This window comes from Ranitomeya variabilis, chromosome 3 (genome assembly GCF_051348905.1).
Source record: "Ranitomeya variabilis isolate aRanVar5 chromosome 3, aRanVar5.hap1, whole genome shotgun sequence".
Classification (NCBI taxonomy): domain Eukaryota; kingdom Metazoa; phylum Chordata; class Amphibia; order Anura; family Dendrobatidae; genus Ranitomeya; species Ranitomeya variabilis.
This window is the reverse complement of record NC_135234.1, coordinates 537792871-537809619: the sequence shown is the minus strand read 5'-3', so window position 1 is coordinate 537809619 and position 16749 is coordinate 537792871. Positions and strand designations below refer to the sequence as shown.

The window sequence follows — 16749 nt, the reverse complement described above, 5'->3', positions numbered from 1 at the left end:
TCATGTAATATTTACTATGCATGTGACCATTCCCCCCCACAATTTTGCATCCTAAATGTACACATCCTGTAACATATCGTTATCCACTACATGTGCATGTAGATATAGATTACTGGCACTGGTGGTATTACCGCATCGCATTTATGACATTTCATTGGTTAAAATATCCATTTAAAAACAACCGGCCTCCTGATCAAAAGTGGCCAATTTATGCTCTTGTAATATTCCTGCTGCTCCACTAAGTACGCGCCTTTTTTTTTGTTTTCCTTTTCTGCATTTGTTTAGTTCTACTTTTTTTTTGGTCTTTACCAAGGGCCTTGCTCTCAAAACTTTCCGGGGTCTTGTCTTTGGGTTGCTCTGCATAGTGAACACAGAAACCTTGGCAAAGACCATGTAAAAATATTAAAAACATACTCTGGTACAGCAAGAATAAAACAAGAGCAAAGCCTGGCCACTTTTAATCTGACCATCTTCACAAGATTTTTTTTCTTTGCATGACAATGTAGTGAGCCATTACGTACTCTACCATATATACTATTGTATAATGTTAAGTGGCTGACTTAAGGTTCACAGTTGATCAGAATTTTAATGTAACTCAAATTCTATCTAGCCACAAATCTGGTAATGTTTCACTTTTTAGAGACTTTAACATTTTCTTTCTAATGTGTTACGTTTTTATTTTCTTTCAGGAGCGCATCAAACTGCTCAATGAGATTGTTTTTGCTGCTGATGAGGTCATCTCTAGAATCGACCAGACCGCTCTTGCATTTTTTGTTGCCATGAAGACCGATCCAAGACCAGATTCCGCCACTATAAAAAAGTACCTAACCAGTAAATATTTTGCTTTATTGACCTTTTTGTACTATCTGTATGCAAAAGGACATCTGTATACGGAGCAGTTTCTGTAGTTCCAAGACTGTTTGTTCTGGGTATTTGGTTTGTGAGCAGTTTAGACATTAAACTTGTTACATTTTGAACTTGTTGATTCCTTACAAAACATTCACTGTCCATCTGTAGAATTGTGCTCCCAGATGGCCCCCAAGTATGGGCTCACAGTTATCTGGTACTATTTTACCACGTCAGCCAGATGTGATGGCTAGAATTGGTGTAAACAGGTGTGTTCTGCAATTTCCAATTCCCAAGGGGCTTCAGAGTAGACTGGTTTTAAAGAAGCACTTCTCCCATCAACGGCTTTATCCTCTTAATATCTTGCAATCTTCATGTTGCATTGCTATGTGCTTACAATTGCTCATTATGCTTTTCTATCCATATAATTCTTCTTTTTTCCATTAGGTTTGTGACATAAAGTGATTAAAAACTGACTAGATGAAACCATATAAGCTCTATGTAGAAGTAGGTCAATTTTTTTTCTGCACAATTCATGAATCACTGCAAAAGTCTATGGCAGGGGAATGGGGCAGAGCAGCTGGGTCAGGAATTGTAAAGCAGAATGATTCATGCAGGGAATAGAGATTTCCTTTTTCTACATAGAGCAGAGAAAAGAGAAAAATTATCTGGGTAGAAACGCAAAATGAGAAATTGTAAGTACACAGTGCCATATAAGGCTACGTTCACATAGCTGCGGCGCACAACGCAAACAAAAACGCAACAAAACGCACGCTAAAACGCTGCGTTTTGCGACGCATGCGTCCTTTTTTGCCAAAAGTTGGACGCAAAAAAAATGCAACTTGTTGCGTTATCTGCGCCCAACGCTTGCGGCCAAAAAACCGCATGCGTCGCAAAACGCAGCACAACGCATGTCCATGCGCCCCCATGTTAAATATAGGGGCGCATGACGCATGCGGCGACGCTGCGGCGCCGAACGCTAGTGTGAATGTAGACTAATATGATTACAATATATTAAAAGGATAGAAACTTTGATGGGAGGAGGGCTCCTTTAAAGATATTTTAAAAACTGCTACTTGTCCTGTTCTATTTTTTTTTTCTATTATTTAGTCTAAGTTTTGATTATTTTTCTTACATTTTTAATGATTTTTTTTTTAGCTTTCTCAAATTAAATAATTTAACTTTGTATAATTGATTTTGTCTTTCTTATAAAATGAACAGCTGCTTTGCAATTAGGTATACAGTAACCATAAAAGATAAGATTACTTACCAGTAATGGGATTTTCCAGAGCGCACGACAGCACCACACGAGGGGATCCACTCGTCAAGGACAGGAGACAAGACAACAGATTTACAGAAACTAAATCCACCCTAGGGAGCAGCCACCACCTGTAGAACCCTTCTCCAAAAGAATAGGTCAGCACAGGAGGGCAGATCAAGCCTATAGCGCTTATAGAAGGTTAAAGGAGAGGACATGTTGATGCCGGGGAGAGGTTCCGCCCTTTTATTTAGTAGGTATCCTGTCCTTTATGAGCAGATCCCCTCTGTTTTGGTGCTGTCATGGGGGAAAGGAAAGAAATGCAACCTGTGACCAAATTTTTTTTTAAACTTTTAACATAGAAAATACCATAATCAAGAAAAATCAATAGCAAATTATTTTTCTTTTTTTTTATTTATAAAATAAACTCTAGAATAGTTATAATGCGACTTGTACTTGTCTTTCCTAGGCTCAGCTAGGTTATTGTCAAGTTGGTAACTTAATTTAAACCGTGATTGTAAACTAGAGATTTGCATGGTGAGCATTAGTTCTGTGGTTTGGAATCAACGTTATCAGGCTTTTGTTCCAAAAAAATGTAAATCCGCTTTTGTTAGAAATCATTTCTAGAAGCTTTTGAGTCCATATTTCCTTGCACTTTCTGTTGACCTATGTCATTTTAATGGTTCGTTAAAATTTAATGTAGACCAGCAAAAGAAATAAACCAAACTTCTAAATGACCTATAATCGGGGATATAATAGACTACATTGACCAGCTGTCCAAAAAAACTGTAGCAAACATTTCTGCAAGATGCATTACATGAAATCCATTTTCTCTGAAGCGATTTATAGTTTTTAAAGCTTACCCTTGACTGCTTCTTTTTTTTCTTTTTGCTTTGAATAAATATTTGTTACAAACTTCCTTTTATGTATTTTTTTCCAGTGACATGGACAAGCAGAAAACTACCCTAATTGATGCTCTGTGTAAAAAAGGCATCGCCTTGGCAGATAAAGTGCTCCACATTCAGTCTAAGGAGGGTGCTGCTTCATGTGATGCTGATGGGAAAGAAGAGGATCTTGACATTGCTTTAGAAGCCTTAAATGAAACTTATTGGGAACTTGTTAAATGGGCTGATATATATGACTCGAAGGTAATTAGCAAATGTAACTCATGGACAAATACAGTCTCCATCATAGTGATATGGAAGCAGCGATGCTGCTGCTTGGAGGGTTCCTAATCATTAATGGGACTATTTAATGGTTGTTCCTCTGTGAACCCTGTGTTACAGCAAATAAGCAAAAGATTTAAGGTTAAGACTCCAAGCCATTGAGTTCAACCTATACTCTAACATGTTGAAGGCAAAAAGACCCTTGAGCAGATGCTAATATCTCCATATTATAGGAAAAAGTCCTTCCCAACAAATGTATGGCAATCAGACTGGTTTCCTGGTTCAATGCTCCATTACTTAATTTAGTACAAACATCCTGTAATATTATATTCATGAAGAATGCTAGCCAGCTCCTCCTTAAACTTGTTTAGTGAATCAGATCATTACAGCACCATGTGGTAGAAAGTTCAATAATCTCACAGCTCTTAGGCTAAGTGCACACGTTGCGGAATTGCCGCGGAAATTTCCGCAGCAATTCCGCAACTCCTGCCGCGGGTATATCGCATGCGGAATTGGCATGCGTATTCCTGCTAAACACTAGCGTTTTCCAAGCGTAATTAGCTTGCGGAATGCTAGCGTTTTCCAAGTGATCTGTAGCATCGCTTGGAAAACTGATTGACAGGTTGGTCACACTTGTCAAACATAGTGTTTGACAAAGGTGACCAACTTTTTACTATTGATGCTGCATAGCAGCATCAATAGTAAAAAGAGCTAATGTTAAAAATAATTAAAAAAATAGTTATTCTCACCTTCCGATGTCACCCGATCTCCTCAGCGGTGCACGCGGCGGCTGGGATGCTGTTTGCGAAGGACCTGGGGTGACGTCACGGTCACGTGACCGCGACGTCTTTGCAGGTCCTTCGCACACAGCATCCCAGCCGCCGCGTGCACCGCTGAGACGGGAGGACTCCAGGGGCCATCGGAACGTGAGTATATCACGATTTTTAATTTTTCATTTTTTTTTTTTTTTTTTTACAATTATATGGTGCCCATTCCGTGGAGGAGAGTCTCCTCTCCTCCACCCTGGGTACCATCCACACATGATCCGCTTACTTCCTGCATGGTGGGTATAGCCCCATGCGGGAAGTAAGTGGATCAATGCATTCCTATGTGTGTGGAATCCCCACGATTCCGCAAACTAATGAACATGCTGCGTTTTTTTCCGGATTGCGTTTCCGTTCAGGAAAAAAACGCAGCATGTGCATACAAAATGTGCATTGCATTCTTTCAATATGATGCTTAATGTGAGCTATTTTTTTTTTTTTTTTTTTGCGGTTTTATCACGTTTTTATAGCGAAGAAACGTGAAAAATCCGGAACGTGTGCACACAGCCTTACAGTAAGGAATCGCTGTCTGCAATAGTGATGATTAAACCTCCTTTCCTCTAGGCGTAGAGAATACCCCCTTGTCATCATTGTATGCCTAGGAGTGTAAAGATTAGAAAGATTTCTATACTGTCCCTTCACGTATTTGTATATTGTAGTTTGACCCCAAGTCTTTATATTTACAAACTGCATGACCCCAGGTTTGATAACTGCTCTTGGGACTGCAGTTTACACATTTATTTTTAAAGGGCTGCCCACTGCTGGACAACCTGTACTTAATCACTTCAGTGTCCCATGCTCCGACACTGAGTGTTTGAAAATAGTGTTAGAGTAAAAATTCTTGATATAGCTGCAGTTCAGTGCAGCTTCTTAAGCCCTTCACGACATGTGCCGTACATGTCAGGTTTCCCCCTTTGATGTGGGCTTCGGCACTGGGCCCACATCTTTTCTGGCACATGACAGCTGACATAAGCCCCTAACAGCTGCGGGTGGAATCGCAATCCACTCATGGCTGTTAATCTGTTAAATGATGCTGTCAATCTCTGACAGTGGCATTTAACGTGATCGTGCCAGAAGCACGTCACTAATCCCGCCCATCGCCGCCTGTGTCACATGAGCGTGGCTCGCCGATGGGTTGACATGACAACCCGGGGTCTGCATGAGACCCCTATGCTTGTCTTTGTCGCAGTGCTAAGAGCGTTGCACAGGGGTCAGGCTCATAGCAAGTGAGCATTTTTGCCACACAAAGCAGATCTGCAGCCCTGCTCTGTGTTGGCACAAGCGATCGGATGATTGCGGCTTCTAGCCTCCCATGGAGACTATTAAAGCCAGAGTAAAGAGAAAAAAAAAAGTTTTTAAAAATATTAAAATAAAAACATAAGTTTAAATCACCCCCCATTCAAAATAAAACAATAAAAAGACACATTTGGTATCGCTGCATTCAGAATCACCTGATCTATCAATATATAAAAATAATTAATCTGATCTGTAAACAGCATAACGAAAAAGTCTCTGCAACATTGCATTCAAATGCAATAACGGTTGATCAAAACATCATATCTACCCCCCAAATGGTATCAGTAAAAAAAATCAGCTTGGCGCCCAAAAAAGCAGCCCTCACTCTGCCCCAGATCCCGAAAAACAGAGACGCTACGAGTCTCGGAAGATGAACCTTTTTTTTTTTTTTCACCACTTAAATAAAAAAAGAGCCTATACATGTTTGGTGTGTATGAACTCGTAATGACCTGGAGAACCATAATGGCAGGTCAGTTTTGGCATTTAGTGAACACGGTAAAAAAAAACTAAAACGATAACTAGTCCTGTTAAATGAGCTTGTCTTTGTGCTCTAATTATACAGATCGTCTTTTTTACAAAATCTCAATAGTTTTCTGTTTCATTTCTGCTGTAGGTTTTGCCATTTGTCTATAAACATGCCTTGGCAAATAAATTATATGGGCGAGGTATAAAATCAGCAACAAAGCTTGCAGAGGAGAAGCCAACTAAAGAAAACTGGAAAAACTGTGTCCAGGTGAGTTAAAGCTACCTTTCCAATAGGTTTAGATCAGTTTTTCAGTAACACAATGTAGCAAAATTTTATACTGCAACCATCTTAATCCTGCATAAAAAGTTACAATTTACTAAAAAAAATCTATATTTAAGAAGTTGTCCACTACTTGGACAACTTCTTCTCATACCCCTCGCTTGGTCCCCATAAAATAATAAAGTTATGCTCTCCTTCTGTGCCGGCACTGTTCCCGCTGTGTTGGCACGCCATCACCCAGGGCTCCCGTCCTGTTGTTGTGGCATGTGACTTCGGCGCCCAATCAGTGCTGGTGTCACTGTCCCCGCCTCCTGTTGAACTGAGCAGGGAGAGGAAGTCAAACATGAAGAGGAAGTCCGGGCTGCAGCTGATTTGATTTGTCCAGGACAGTGACACCGCCACTGATTGGACGCCGGTGTCACAACATCCACATATCGGACCGCGAGTGCTAACACCACAGAAACGGCATCAGTGCGAGAAGGGACAGAGGCTTTATTATTTTATGGGGGCCAAACATTTTGATCAATAAGGGGTCGTCCTAGTAGCGGATAACCCCTTTAACGTGACATTTGACACATTGATCTCCAGTTTTTGAATATTAGAGGGAAAATGTTTCTTAAAAATGTACTGACACATATGTTATGTACTTGTAAACATGTACGAGTCATGAACTGGTAAATTGTCTATTGAGGGGAACCTTTCCATTTCATTAATGCACATTCTTCTCTTCATGAATGCATACTTTGAAGAAATATTGAAATAAAGATACATTTTTATTTTTTTTTTCATTTAGTTGGAAGGTTGACTTTTTTCTTTTTGTATTTACAGCTGATGAAGTTGTTGGGATGGACCCATTGTGCATCTTTTACAGAAAACTGGATCCCAGTCATGTATCCACCAGAATTCAGTATTTTCTAAAAATCGCACCCATAACTAAACTATTTTATACAGAAGTCTTATAAATTGGGGATATTTAGAGTTGTGTATGATTTTTTTTTTTTCTAACGCATGGTATTTGTTACTGTAAGGCATCTGTCAGTCTGTGTATATCTGCCAATTCACCTTTGTGCTTCATAGTGTGAGGTATTTGGATGGGTATGATTTTTGCATGCCTAGCTGGGTATTTTAAACAGAAGAGCAGGATTTTACAGCTGTCACATTTTAACATTTTATGTTTAAGTTCTCCTTGCCTTAATCATTCAGACTAAATCAAATTATTTATTGGTTACAAAATATTACATCCCGCTTGCTGCCTACACTGTTGGTGAAGGCTCGATTTTGCTGCCAAATTCCGAAATATTAGACTTTAAAGAATAACTTGACTTCTAGTCATTTATTTATTTTAATAATTTTGTTCAACGTGGAAAGTTATGACATTTTGCAAATCACGTTATTAGGGAATTTGTCTTCATTCCTGTAATGAAACAAGCAAACAAAAAGCCTTGCATGTAACTGGCTTCCAAACTTCTGTTTGTTCCAAACCCATTTGCCTGCATTATGCGTCATTGAGATCAGTAAATACTCATTTGGAGAACAGATGCTGGCAGTGAAAGGATCAGCACCTCTCCTCATTTTACTATTCTGCTTATCAGAACAATGTCCTGCAGCAGCTTATCCCCAGACCCTTTCACTGCCATCATCTGTACTCCAAATGAGTACATACTGACATCAGTAGACTGGCATATTTTGCAGGGGATTAGTAGCCACTCACATCTAATTTTTATACAAGAATGTAGGCAAATTCCCTAATACAGTGTTTTTTCCAAAGTCTAATAACTTTCCATGCTGAAAATTTTTGTTATATAAAAAAATGAAATAAGTTTAGTTACTGTTTAAAATAAGTATATTTAATGCTTCCCAATGTAAGCAGCTTTTACGCTTTCTGCACAGTACAGTTTACATTTAGCAAACAAGCTTTCTTTTAAGATCAATACATTTTTATACTAAAGGGACAGTCGCATTATGTTTTTGACCTCCGTGGAAATAACGTCTCTCCACTATCGAGTAGTTCTGCTTTTACATGTTGTTTTTTTGTTGTTTTTTTTTTGCCTTTACTCTATGTATAGAAAAAAAAGATTACATTACAGGCTTAGACATTCAAGAAATTTATTCAGCAGGTAGCAAAAGAAACAAACCTGTATATCAACAATGGTGTGCCAGGCATTTAATGCTTTTATTCAGGTATACTGTAAAGCTATACATATACATTTATCAACAGAATTATGTAAAATAATGCAGAAACCATTATGTAACAAACTCTGGTATTCATGATTCATGAGATTTTTTTTTTTTTTACGTTAATTTCAAGACTTAAATAAAAACACATGAACAGCGAAATCTGTCATGATCATTTTGTTGTTTGATCTCTTTGGACAGACGTCTATTGGTTATTACAAATCGGCACGAATATATCATATCCCAAGCGAGCATGTGAACATCATTAAAATGTATCAAAACCAATGCAAAGGAAAGTGGCCCACAAGTTGCCCACATCTCTTCCACTCGTTGAACTTAGCTGATAGTTTTGTCTTGTTGTTTTTGTTTGTTTGTTTTTTAACAAAATTCAACAACTCCGATTCCAGCTATTCTTTTTTCAAGACCCCTTGGAAAATGGAAGATGTGAAACTCCTCCACTTTTTCTTTACCAAGATTTATTTTCATGCTTCTGCTGTAGGTTTTTGGCACATTCCCAGTTAAAAATATCTAAAGCCAAATGAAGGGATTTTTACTTGCAATGAATGGCCCTAAAAGTGGTGTCCACATTTTGTGAGGGCCAATTCAAGTGGCTAGGTTTGTCTCCTCTATAATACAATCACTGTCTCTTGACTGTTACATACAGCATCATTGGGAAATAAGCTGCTGTGCTTTTGGGTCAAGAGACCCACAGAAATGACATGGCCACTATACTACTATGTGAATTGAACCAACTAATGGCCAGTCATCTTAATTGCATTCACTTTTAATAAGTACATGTTTTTTGATATGCAGTTATGCGATATTCATGGAAAAGACTGGTAAAGGGGATGAGTGAAAAAGCTCAGACAAGGTGGTTAGCACATGAGCAAGCTCAGATAACACGAGTGTCTTGAATAATATGTTGGCGTCTCCACGTCTGCATGTGGAAAACCCGGCATGTGTTGCGGTGTCTAACAGCTGCAGATCATGCAGCCACGGGGACTTGAACATAGTATTCGAGCATGCCGAAGACACTCGGATAGCACACGAGCGTACTTGTTAACACCTTATCTGAGCACGTTCGCTCATCACTACTCGTTAGAACTGAAAGAATCTGCTTTTCCATGTCCAAGCAGCCCCACACGAGCCCTATTTGTTATAATGGAGTAAACCCCATCATTGGAAGGAATCACACGCTGTCCACCAGGACAATGCTTCCTGCTGACATGAAGGCTGCCATTTATAAAGTTTGGTAAAGGAGGAAGAACTGCCTGCTGCCATGTGGCTTTTTTTTTTTTTCATGGTCCGTCATAATTCTTCACCCTGCAATTACATTGTAGGGCATTGTTCACGTCGAACATTAGTGAATGCTGATGTTCTTATTGTGTGTGCTTGGAAGTGGCCATTGTTCTAATGAAATTGTAGTTTAAAAACTGGAGTAGTGATGAGCGAGTATACTCGTTGCTCGGGTGGTCTCCGAGTATTTGTGACTGCTCGGAGATTTAGTTTTCTTTGCGGCTACTAGACAGCTTGATTACATGTGGGGGATTCCCTAGCAACCAGGCAACCCCCACATGTACTTAGCCTGGCTAATAGCTGTAAATCATTCACCTGCCACGATGAAAACTAAATCTCCGAGCAGTCATAAATACTCGGAGGTCACCCGAGCAACGAGTATACTCGCTCATCACTAAACTGTAGTAATAGTGCTAGTCTTTCCATCATCTATGTGGGCAGCTGGATAAGTTCATTTGTTCTCAGTACATCAGCTTTATGTGCCGTATTACTGTACATTTAATTGAAATTGTAGTTTATTACCTAAAGATTTATCAAATACCATACACTACATTGAAAAAACATTACAAATATTACCAATTCATTGATTATATTAATGAATTATATCGATCATCGACATTAAAAATAGAAACTACAGCAGTAAAAAAAATAATGAACATAGTCAATGAAAAGGAAAAGCGGTCTGGATGATAGTTGTAAGCATTGCAGCAAGGGAAACTTGGGCAACTATTACACAGAAGAGACTGCATAAAATGTGATATATTAAGAAATACTGTCACTGTGTTTGTGATCTGTCAGACCCCCACAGATCAATGACTTGTGGATAAGTGCTAACTTGTTTTCACCAGAAAAACCCTTTAAATTTGTGTGAAAAACTGCTATGAGAAATTCATACTAGCATAATTTTTTTATAGCATTTTTTTTTTTTTTGGCACAGTAATATGTATATAAGTAATGGTGATATTCACTTAAGCATTGTGTGACTATCACCTTGGCACAATCATCTCCATTCTTCTACGCAGCTCTGTCGGGCTGGATGAGGACAGATAAAGCACCACTATTTTCAGGTCTCTGAATGTCTTGTATGTAGGTGGATCGTTGCTGTACTCTGAAAGCCAGAGGATTGTGAGGCAGGTTTTTATGTCTAACATTTGATCCATTTTTCTTTCCTGTGCGCCTAATTTCTCACTACTTCCCCACCACATAATGATGTTACCACAATAATTTATTGGAGGATATTATTATTGGCCGGGTGCTGAACATTCTTCCTTCCCCTTCACTCCCACCGCACCTCCCCAGTACTGACACTTGGCAGCATGGCCAAGGACTGCAATCGTTTCATCTGAAAAGACAATCTCATTTCTCTTTGGTCTGGCACCCTTTAATGAGTAGACATTGTTTTATCTTTAAATCAATAGTACATGTGAAAATTGGATTTACTAAAAAGTCTATCTGAGAAATTTACTTTTTTTTTGTGGGAAAAAAACTGCCTTGTGAAAGCAGGTTTTCCCATTATTGTGATGAAGTACTGCTCGCAGTGTGGTTTCAGAACTTGCTGCAGAATCTCTTCCATAGAATTTTAAAAGCACTAATTGTCATCGCCCATATTAGTAATGGGAAAATCTGTCTTCAATTAATCCAGATTTTGACAAGCAATTGAGTGAAAAATCAATCCAGGAGGTGAACGAAGCAAATTTCCTTGACGAGATATGACCAAGCTCTTTTATTTTCATGTGACTTATTGATTTATGAAACAAAAATTAACATTTGCACTATAAATGTATTTTTGCAAACTCCATAGGGCTGATTCAGACATCCGTTTTTCATGTTCTACCCATGTTTTGCTCAGATAGAACTCCTTAGACATGTGAACTACCCCATAGACTGTATTTTTGTGGACCGATGAGTCCGCACCAAAACATGGAGACGTGTTCTACTTTGTTCCATGCTATGGATCAAACTCGTCAATGTAAGTCTATGGGTCTGTGAAAAAATTGGACAGCATTTGGAAGCCGTCTGTGTCCTGTCTGTTTCTCACTGACTGCTAAGCCGCTTGAGACCTCAATTTTATTTTAATCTTTCTTTTGTATTAAAAAAGAGACTGAAAAAAAGAGACTGATGAAACTCTGATGGTAAAAACTGAAACACTGATGATTAGTGATGAGCGAGTGTACTCGTTGCTCGGGTGGTCTCCGAGTATTTGTAACTGCTCGGAGATTTAGTTTGTCACAGCAGCTGTATGATTTACTGCTGATAGACAGCTTGATTACATGTGGGGATTCCCTAGCAACCAGGCAACCCCCACATGTACTCAGGCTGGCTAGCAGCCGTAAATCATGCAGCTGTCAACAAAAACTAAATCTCCGAGCAGTTACAAATACTCGGAGACCACCCGAGCAACGAGTACACTCGCTCATCACTACTGATTATCAGTCAGTTGTTTTTTTTTCTGCATATGACAAAAATCTCTGTCAGAATGAGTTATTATATGGAAGGGTTGCTTAGGTAGGTTTACTGTACTACGAAGGCCTGTTTGGTTAGGCGCTGCAGAGATGTTATTCCTAAGAGTCTCAAATCACCTCAACAGAACTTTGGAGCTCTGCTCGGAGTGATCGTCAGGTCTTTCTATGTTTGATCTGCTTGGCCAGATGACAAAGCCCTAAGAAGGGTGCTAGTGATTTCAAACTTTATTAATGCTGGAAACCACTGTCATGGAACAGTCTTTGCTGCACTGCAGTAAGATCAGGAGAGCAGACTCGGTCATTACATGTCTCACTCTGGTAATGCCTTCATTTATTATAAGTCTGGAGGCAGATTCTCAGGGAGATCAGTGTCCGCCTTCAGATCGTAATAGCTCATTTACATATTAAGGAAAACATGGATGTCTCTGGAATAAGACATCGGATCAAAGTTAAAACAAACACAAATGGGAATCAGTCTCTGTCAGCAATTATAAGGCCTAGTTCACATGTCTGTATGTGTGTGGGTCAAGCAGAGACAGCAAATGGAGGCCGTCATATATACATGTGAATACTGAATTCAAAAGAAGAGTGAAGCGCAAACATTTCCATGATGGTTTTCCCCCCTCATCTTCCATTCCTGGTTTTGGATTATAAATGTTGATGCAAAATCCACCAGTGTAAAAGAGGTCTAACAAAGTGGAGTTCCATCAATACTTCCTGCATACACTGTGCTTTGTTTCTAGTCCCGTTACATATTCCGAGTCCATAGTGGCTCCCTTACGTTGTAAGACACACCAAATGCCATGTTTTGTGCCAGCCAGCCTATGGATCGCTCTGCTATACAAATGTCTTGTTTTCTTGACAATTCAGAGCAGACTTATCTTTTGAGTTCTACTTGAAAATTACAGAGGCCCCGATACAATCCACAATCTTTTTTTTTTTTTTTTTTTTTTACAATTCACCTACCTAATAGTACATCGTAAGCGAAGCGGTAGATTAAATTAACTATAGTTCTCTACTGGCTGACAATTATATCTGATATACCATCACGGAATAACCAGATTTTTAGCTTGAAACCAAGTGCTTAATTGTCTGTGGGTTGTTGCTAGAAGAAGGAAATCTATGGAAATGTATTTATTTTTTTTTTAGTGTGTTTATAATTTCTTTTTAAAGTTTATTAACCACTTTTCTGTATTGCTTTAGTGGGACAGCCCTGCAATGCTAGCACTGTCTTACTTGGCTTCTGACCCAGCAATTTTATCACAAATAACTTCATCCAGGGTTTCTCCAACCCGTGCAGAATGGAGACAGGAGGTAAAGAGGTTGTCTGCAACTTGTACAACCCCTTCTTAAATCCTACATTTCCCAGTGTAAAATAGAACTAACAAATGCTCATGCCCCAGCACCATTCCATCGTTCTTGACTCTGGATTTTGTTAGGGCTCATGTGACATTGGCTTTAGTGTTCATGTGCTATAACAATCAGTGGCTGCTTCCCACCGCAACTGCAGCCCATTCATGACTGCTAATCGGCTGTAGTGTTCCTGTGGTCTAACAATGGCTGGAGGTCAATATCTGTTATTTGGGGGAATACACTATAGTATTTAAGAAGAGGCTATCCGAGTAGTAGACTGCCACTTTAAACCTTACTTCCAGTAGCCTGTAGATCAGTGTTTCTCAACTCCGGTCCTCCAGACCCCACAACAGGTCATGTTTTCAGGATTTCCTTAGTATTGCACAGGTGATAATTTCATCACCTGCTCAAGCATTAATTCCATCACCTATGCAATACTAAGGAAATCCTGAAAACATGACCTGTTGGTGGGTCTTGAGGACTGGAGTTGAGAAACACTGCTGTAGATCATCTTCCCTGTTTTTTCTTATGGGAGCTGAAGAGGGATGTTCTTTTACAAAACTCATGCAAAGTAGTAAAAAAAGACCTGAAAATGAAGGTTAACACAGTTTTGATCTACTTTATATCTACCACAAACTGGCTAAGAAATGGTTAGGTTATACGTGTGTGGAGCGCTAGGTACACTGTTCATCAGCCACATCTTTCCAGACATTACCATAATACAATTTCTGGACAGCTGGCATGCATAAAAGTATTTCCTATAATCATTTTCTGTATTTATACATTCTTCAACATTGAAATTGCAACAACAAGAAGTTAACGTTGTAGAGTTATGGAAATGACAATAATGATGGACTTGTTGACAACATGAGAGGTGAGGGGATGGATTTGCGGAACTGCGATCCAGTATGCAGGTCAGTGGTACCTGGCAGCTAGAGGACAGCCCCCCCCCCCCAAATTTTGTACCTTTCAGCAGTCTTGGCGCAGCTTTTGATTAGCTAAGGCTGGCACGACATCTGTGTTCGAAAAAAATGCAACCAGCTCACCTGAACGTCTTCTGTAGTAGGGGAGCATGGAAGTCTGTTCTGACCAAAATGTATACATCCAAGAAGAAAAAAAAGCTCAGATAAAGGCTGCAGGATAGCATCTGAAACTTGTAGCTTCTATATTCTGTCATATCTATGGAATCCACATGAAACTTTGGTTTTATTCAATAGTTTACAATTATAACTGAAGCTGGAGATTCACCTTTTTCTTCTTGATCATCTGTGCGTCACTTTGCACCCTAACAGATAGTGTTCTGCCAGAAGGTAAGCGATGTACAGGCCTCCCATCTAGCTGCTAGGTAACACTGACCTGGACAGCGGCAGATTGATCCACTCCTCACTAATGTAAATGATATGCAAATGATTAAAAATGGAAACATTTTTTTCGGAACACTTTGATTTATTAATTATAGAGTATATCTATATTATAGTATATAGAGTACCACATGCATAAATACATGTACTTAGAAGATTTGTTATGCTGTTAATAAAGTAATTAATGGGTGTCTGAGGAAGGTTCTGCCACGCTGAATGCAGTTGAGCATGCAAATCTTGAAGATCCATATTTTGGCAACTTCCTTTGCAATTACCAGTTAGATTTGTACAATGAGGGACAAATCTAGAGATTGATGCAGGCCATGGTACACATCTAAGCTTTGCAAGCTGCCAACAGTAGCTCCAGCAACTCGCAGCCTGGCATTGTGGAAAAACGAGACACTTGAGAAATCACCATACCACTGGTTCTACGTCCAAATCGGTGTCACGCCATTCTTTTGTATACCTGGAATGGAAATATTACAGGGGTCTGACTACTATACACAGTCACCACACACCATAATCCTGTGCATAGGACCACTATGCTGTTCAATTGTGAAGGCTTTTTCATGGCATTCCATATGTGTTGTCAGTTGGAGAATGGTGCATAGTGATTTAGAGATGAGCGAACCTAATGTCCGGTGCTGAGCGAGATATATTTTCGGGTCCTCATTTCTATGTGGTTCAAGTACAGTTCTGGTACCCGAACTGAATTTTGGACCCAATGAACCTGAGCTTCCACGCGTCCATTCATAGTGACATCGCATACCAAGCCTAAAGTATCGAACAATGTCTATAGAAACCATTGGAATGCATTTGGGGGACATTAGGCTACAAGCCAGATGTCCAGATACAGGTGTTTCATTGACCTCGCCACCACTCTCAAAGGCTATGGTGCAGAGTAAGATGGATGTCTATCCTCTTCAACGATAATCTCCATTATTGTCTTGGATGATAGCCTGAGATTGGTGTAGAGACCTTGTGGGCAAATTCCATGAAGGCTTTCATGATGTACTGTGAAATGTCCCAGGAGCGTTTTTTGCAATGTGACAATGTGTGGCAGCATGTTACTCGTGCTACTGTCTCCTGAAGAAGAGAAGAAAGCGAAACGCGCGTCGGGGCGGCAGGTGGAGATACCAGGCTTTATTCATTCACTAAGTAAGTTTTCGCTGACTTAGGTCCTCTAATTTTGGTCTAAATATACTATTTTTGTTTCTGGTAGGACTGTTGCTTATGGCACTTGCCGTTCTATTTTGAATCTTTATACCGGTCCTAATGACCATACAGGACAAACTGGTATTCTATATCTGAGTTGGCCCTAGTCAGTGTTGCTTTCTTTTTACCTGGAGAGTCTGATACCCTTTTGTTTATTATATATAGTACTCAGTGATAAAAATACAATATAATATAAGGGTATATATGACATCTACTATGGTAGTCCTTAGATCTATATATTTTTGGAAATGTTATTTATAAATATACCTGGTTATATGTCTCCTTGAAACCTGCTTGGTTTGTGGTACTCTAATTTTTATGTAAACAATTGTTTTGTATAAATAAATATTTGGAAGAAAAAACTCTCTACCTCATGTGATTAATATACAAAAGGGGTTGTGGTGTTATGAATGATTAGTATAGAGTTGTACTATAATTGATCCGGTGGTGTTTAATTGTGAGCAGTCTGCATGGACTAAACTTGCTACCATGGCGTGTGGTATGTCCAGACTTGTCTCCCTTTGCACACATTTGGTACATCATTGATCTGCAATTGTAAAGGGAGCTGCCAGCAGTGGATCTTGATGATTTATGTGACTGAGTGCATTCAACATTACAGAACATTCATCAGACAACTATTAATAACCTCATTGATTTCATGCCAAGGCAGATAAGAGCGTGCACTTCTACACGTGGTGCTCATACTTGATACTGATGAAATTAAGATGTTTTCAATTTTCTTTCCTGTTTTT

The 16749-nt window shown here is 39.3% G+C and overlaps 1 protein-coding gene across 4 annotated transcripts in view; it reads left to right on the top strand.

Annotated features, from left to right (window-relative positions):
• Window positions 1-8469, top strand: part of TPP2 (tripeptidyl peptidase 2) — a 117237-nt gene extending 108768 nt beyond the window's left edge. For 2 of the 4 annotated variants that reach the window (XM_077297063.1, XM_077297062.1), the window contains 4 exons: window positions 690-820; window positions 3045-3252; window positions 6004-6123; window positions 6964-8469. In XM_077297063.1, the coding sequence (XP_077153178.1) occupies window positions 690-820; window positions 3045-3252; window positions 6004-6123; window positions 6964-7053 (549 nt within the window). In that variant the 3' untranslated portion in view covers window positions 7054-8469. Of the gene's footprint in view, window positions 1-689; window positions 832-3044; window positions 3253-6003; window positions 6124-6963 lie in introns of those variants that run through there. The other 2 variants (XM_077297065.1, XM_077297064.1) reach the window with 1 other exon arrangement.
• Window positions 8470-16749: the final 8280 nt, after the last annotated feature.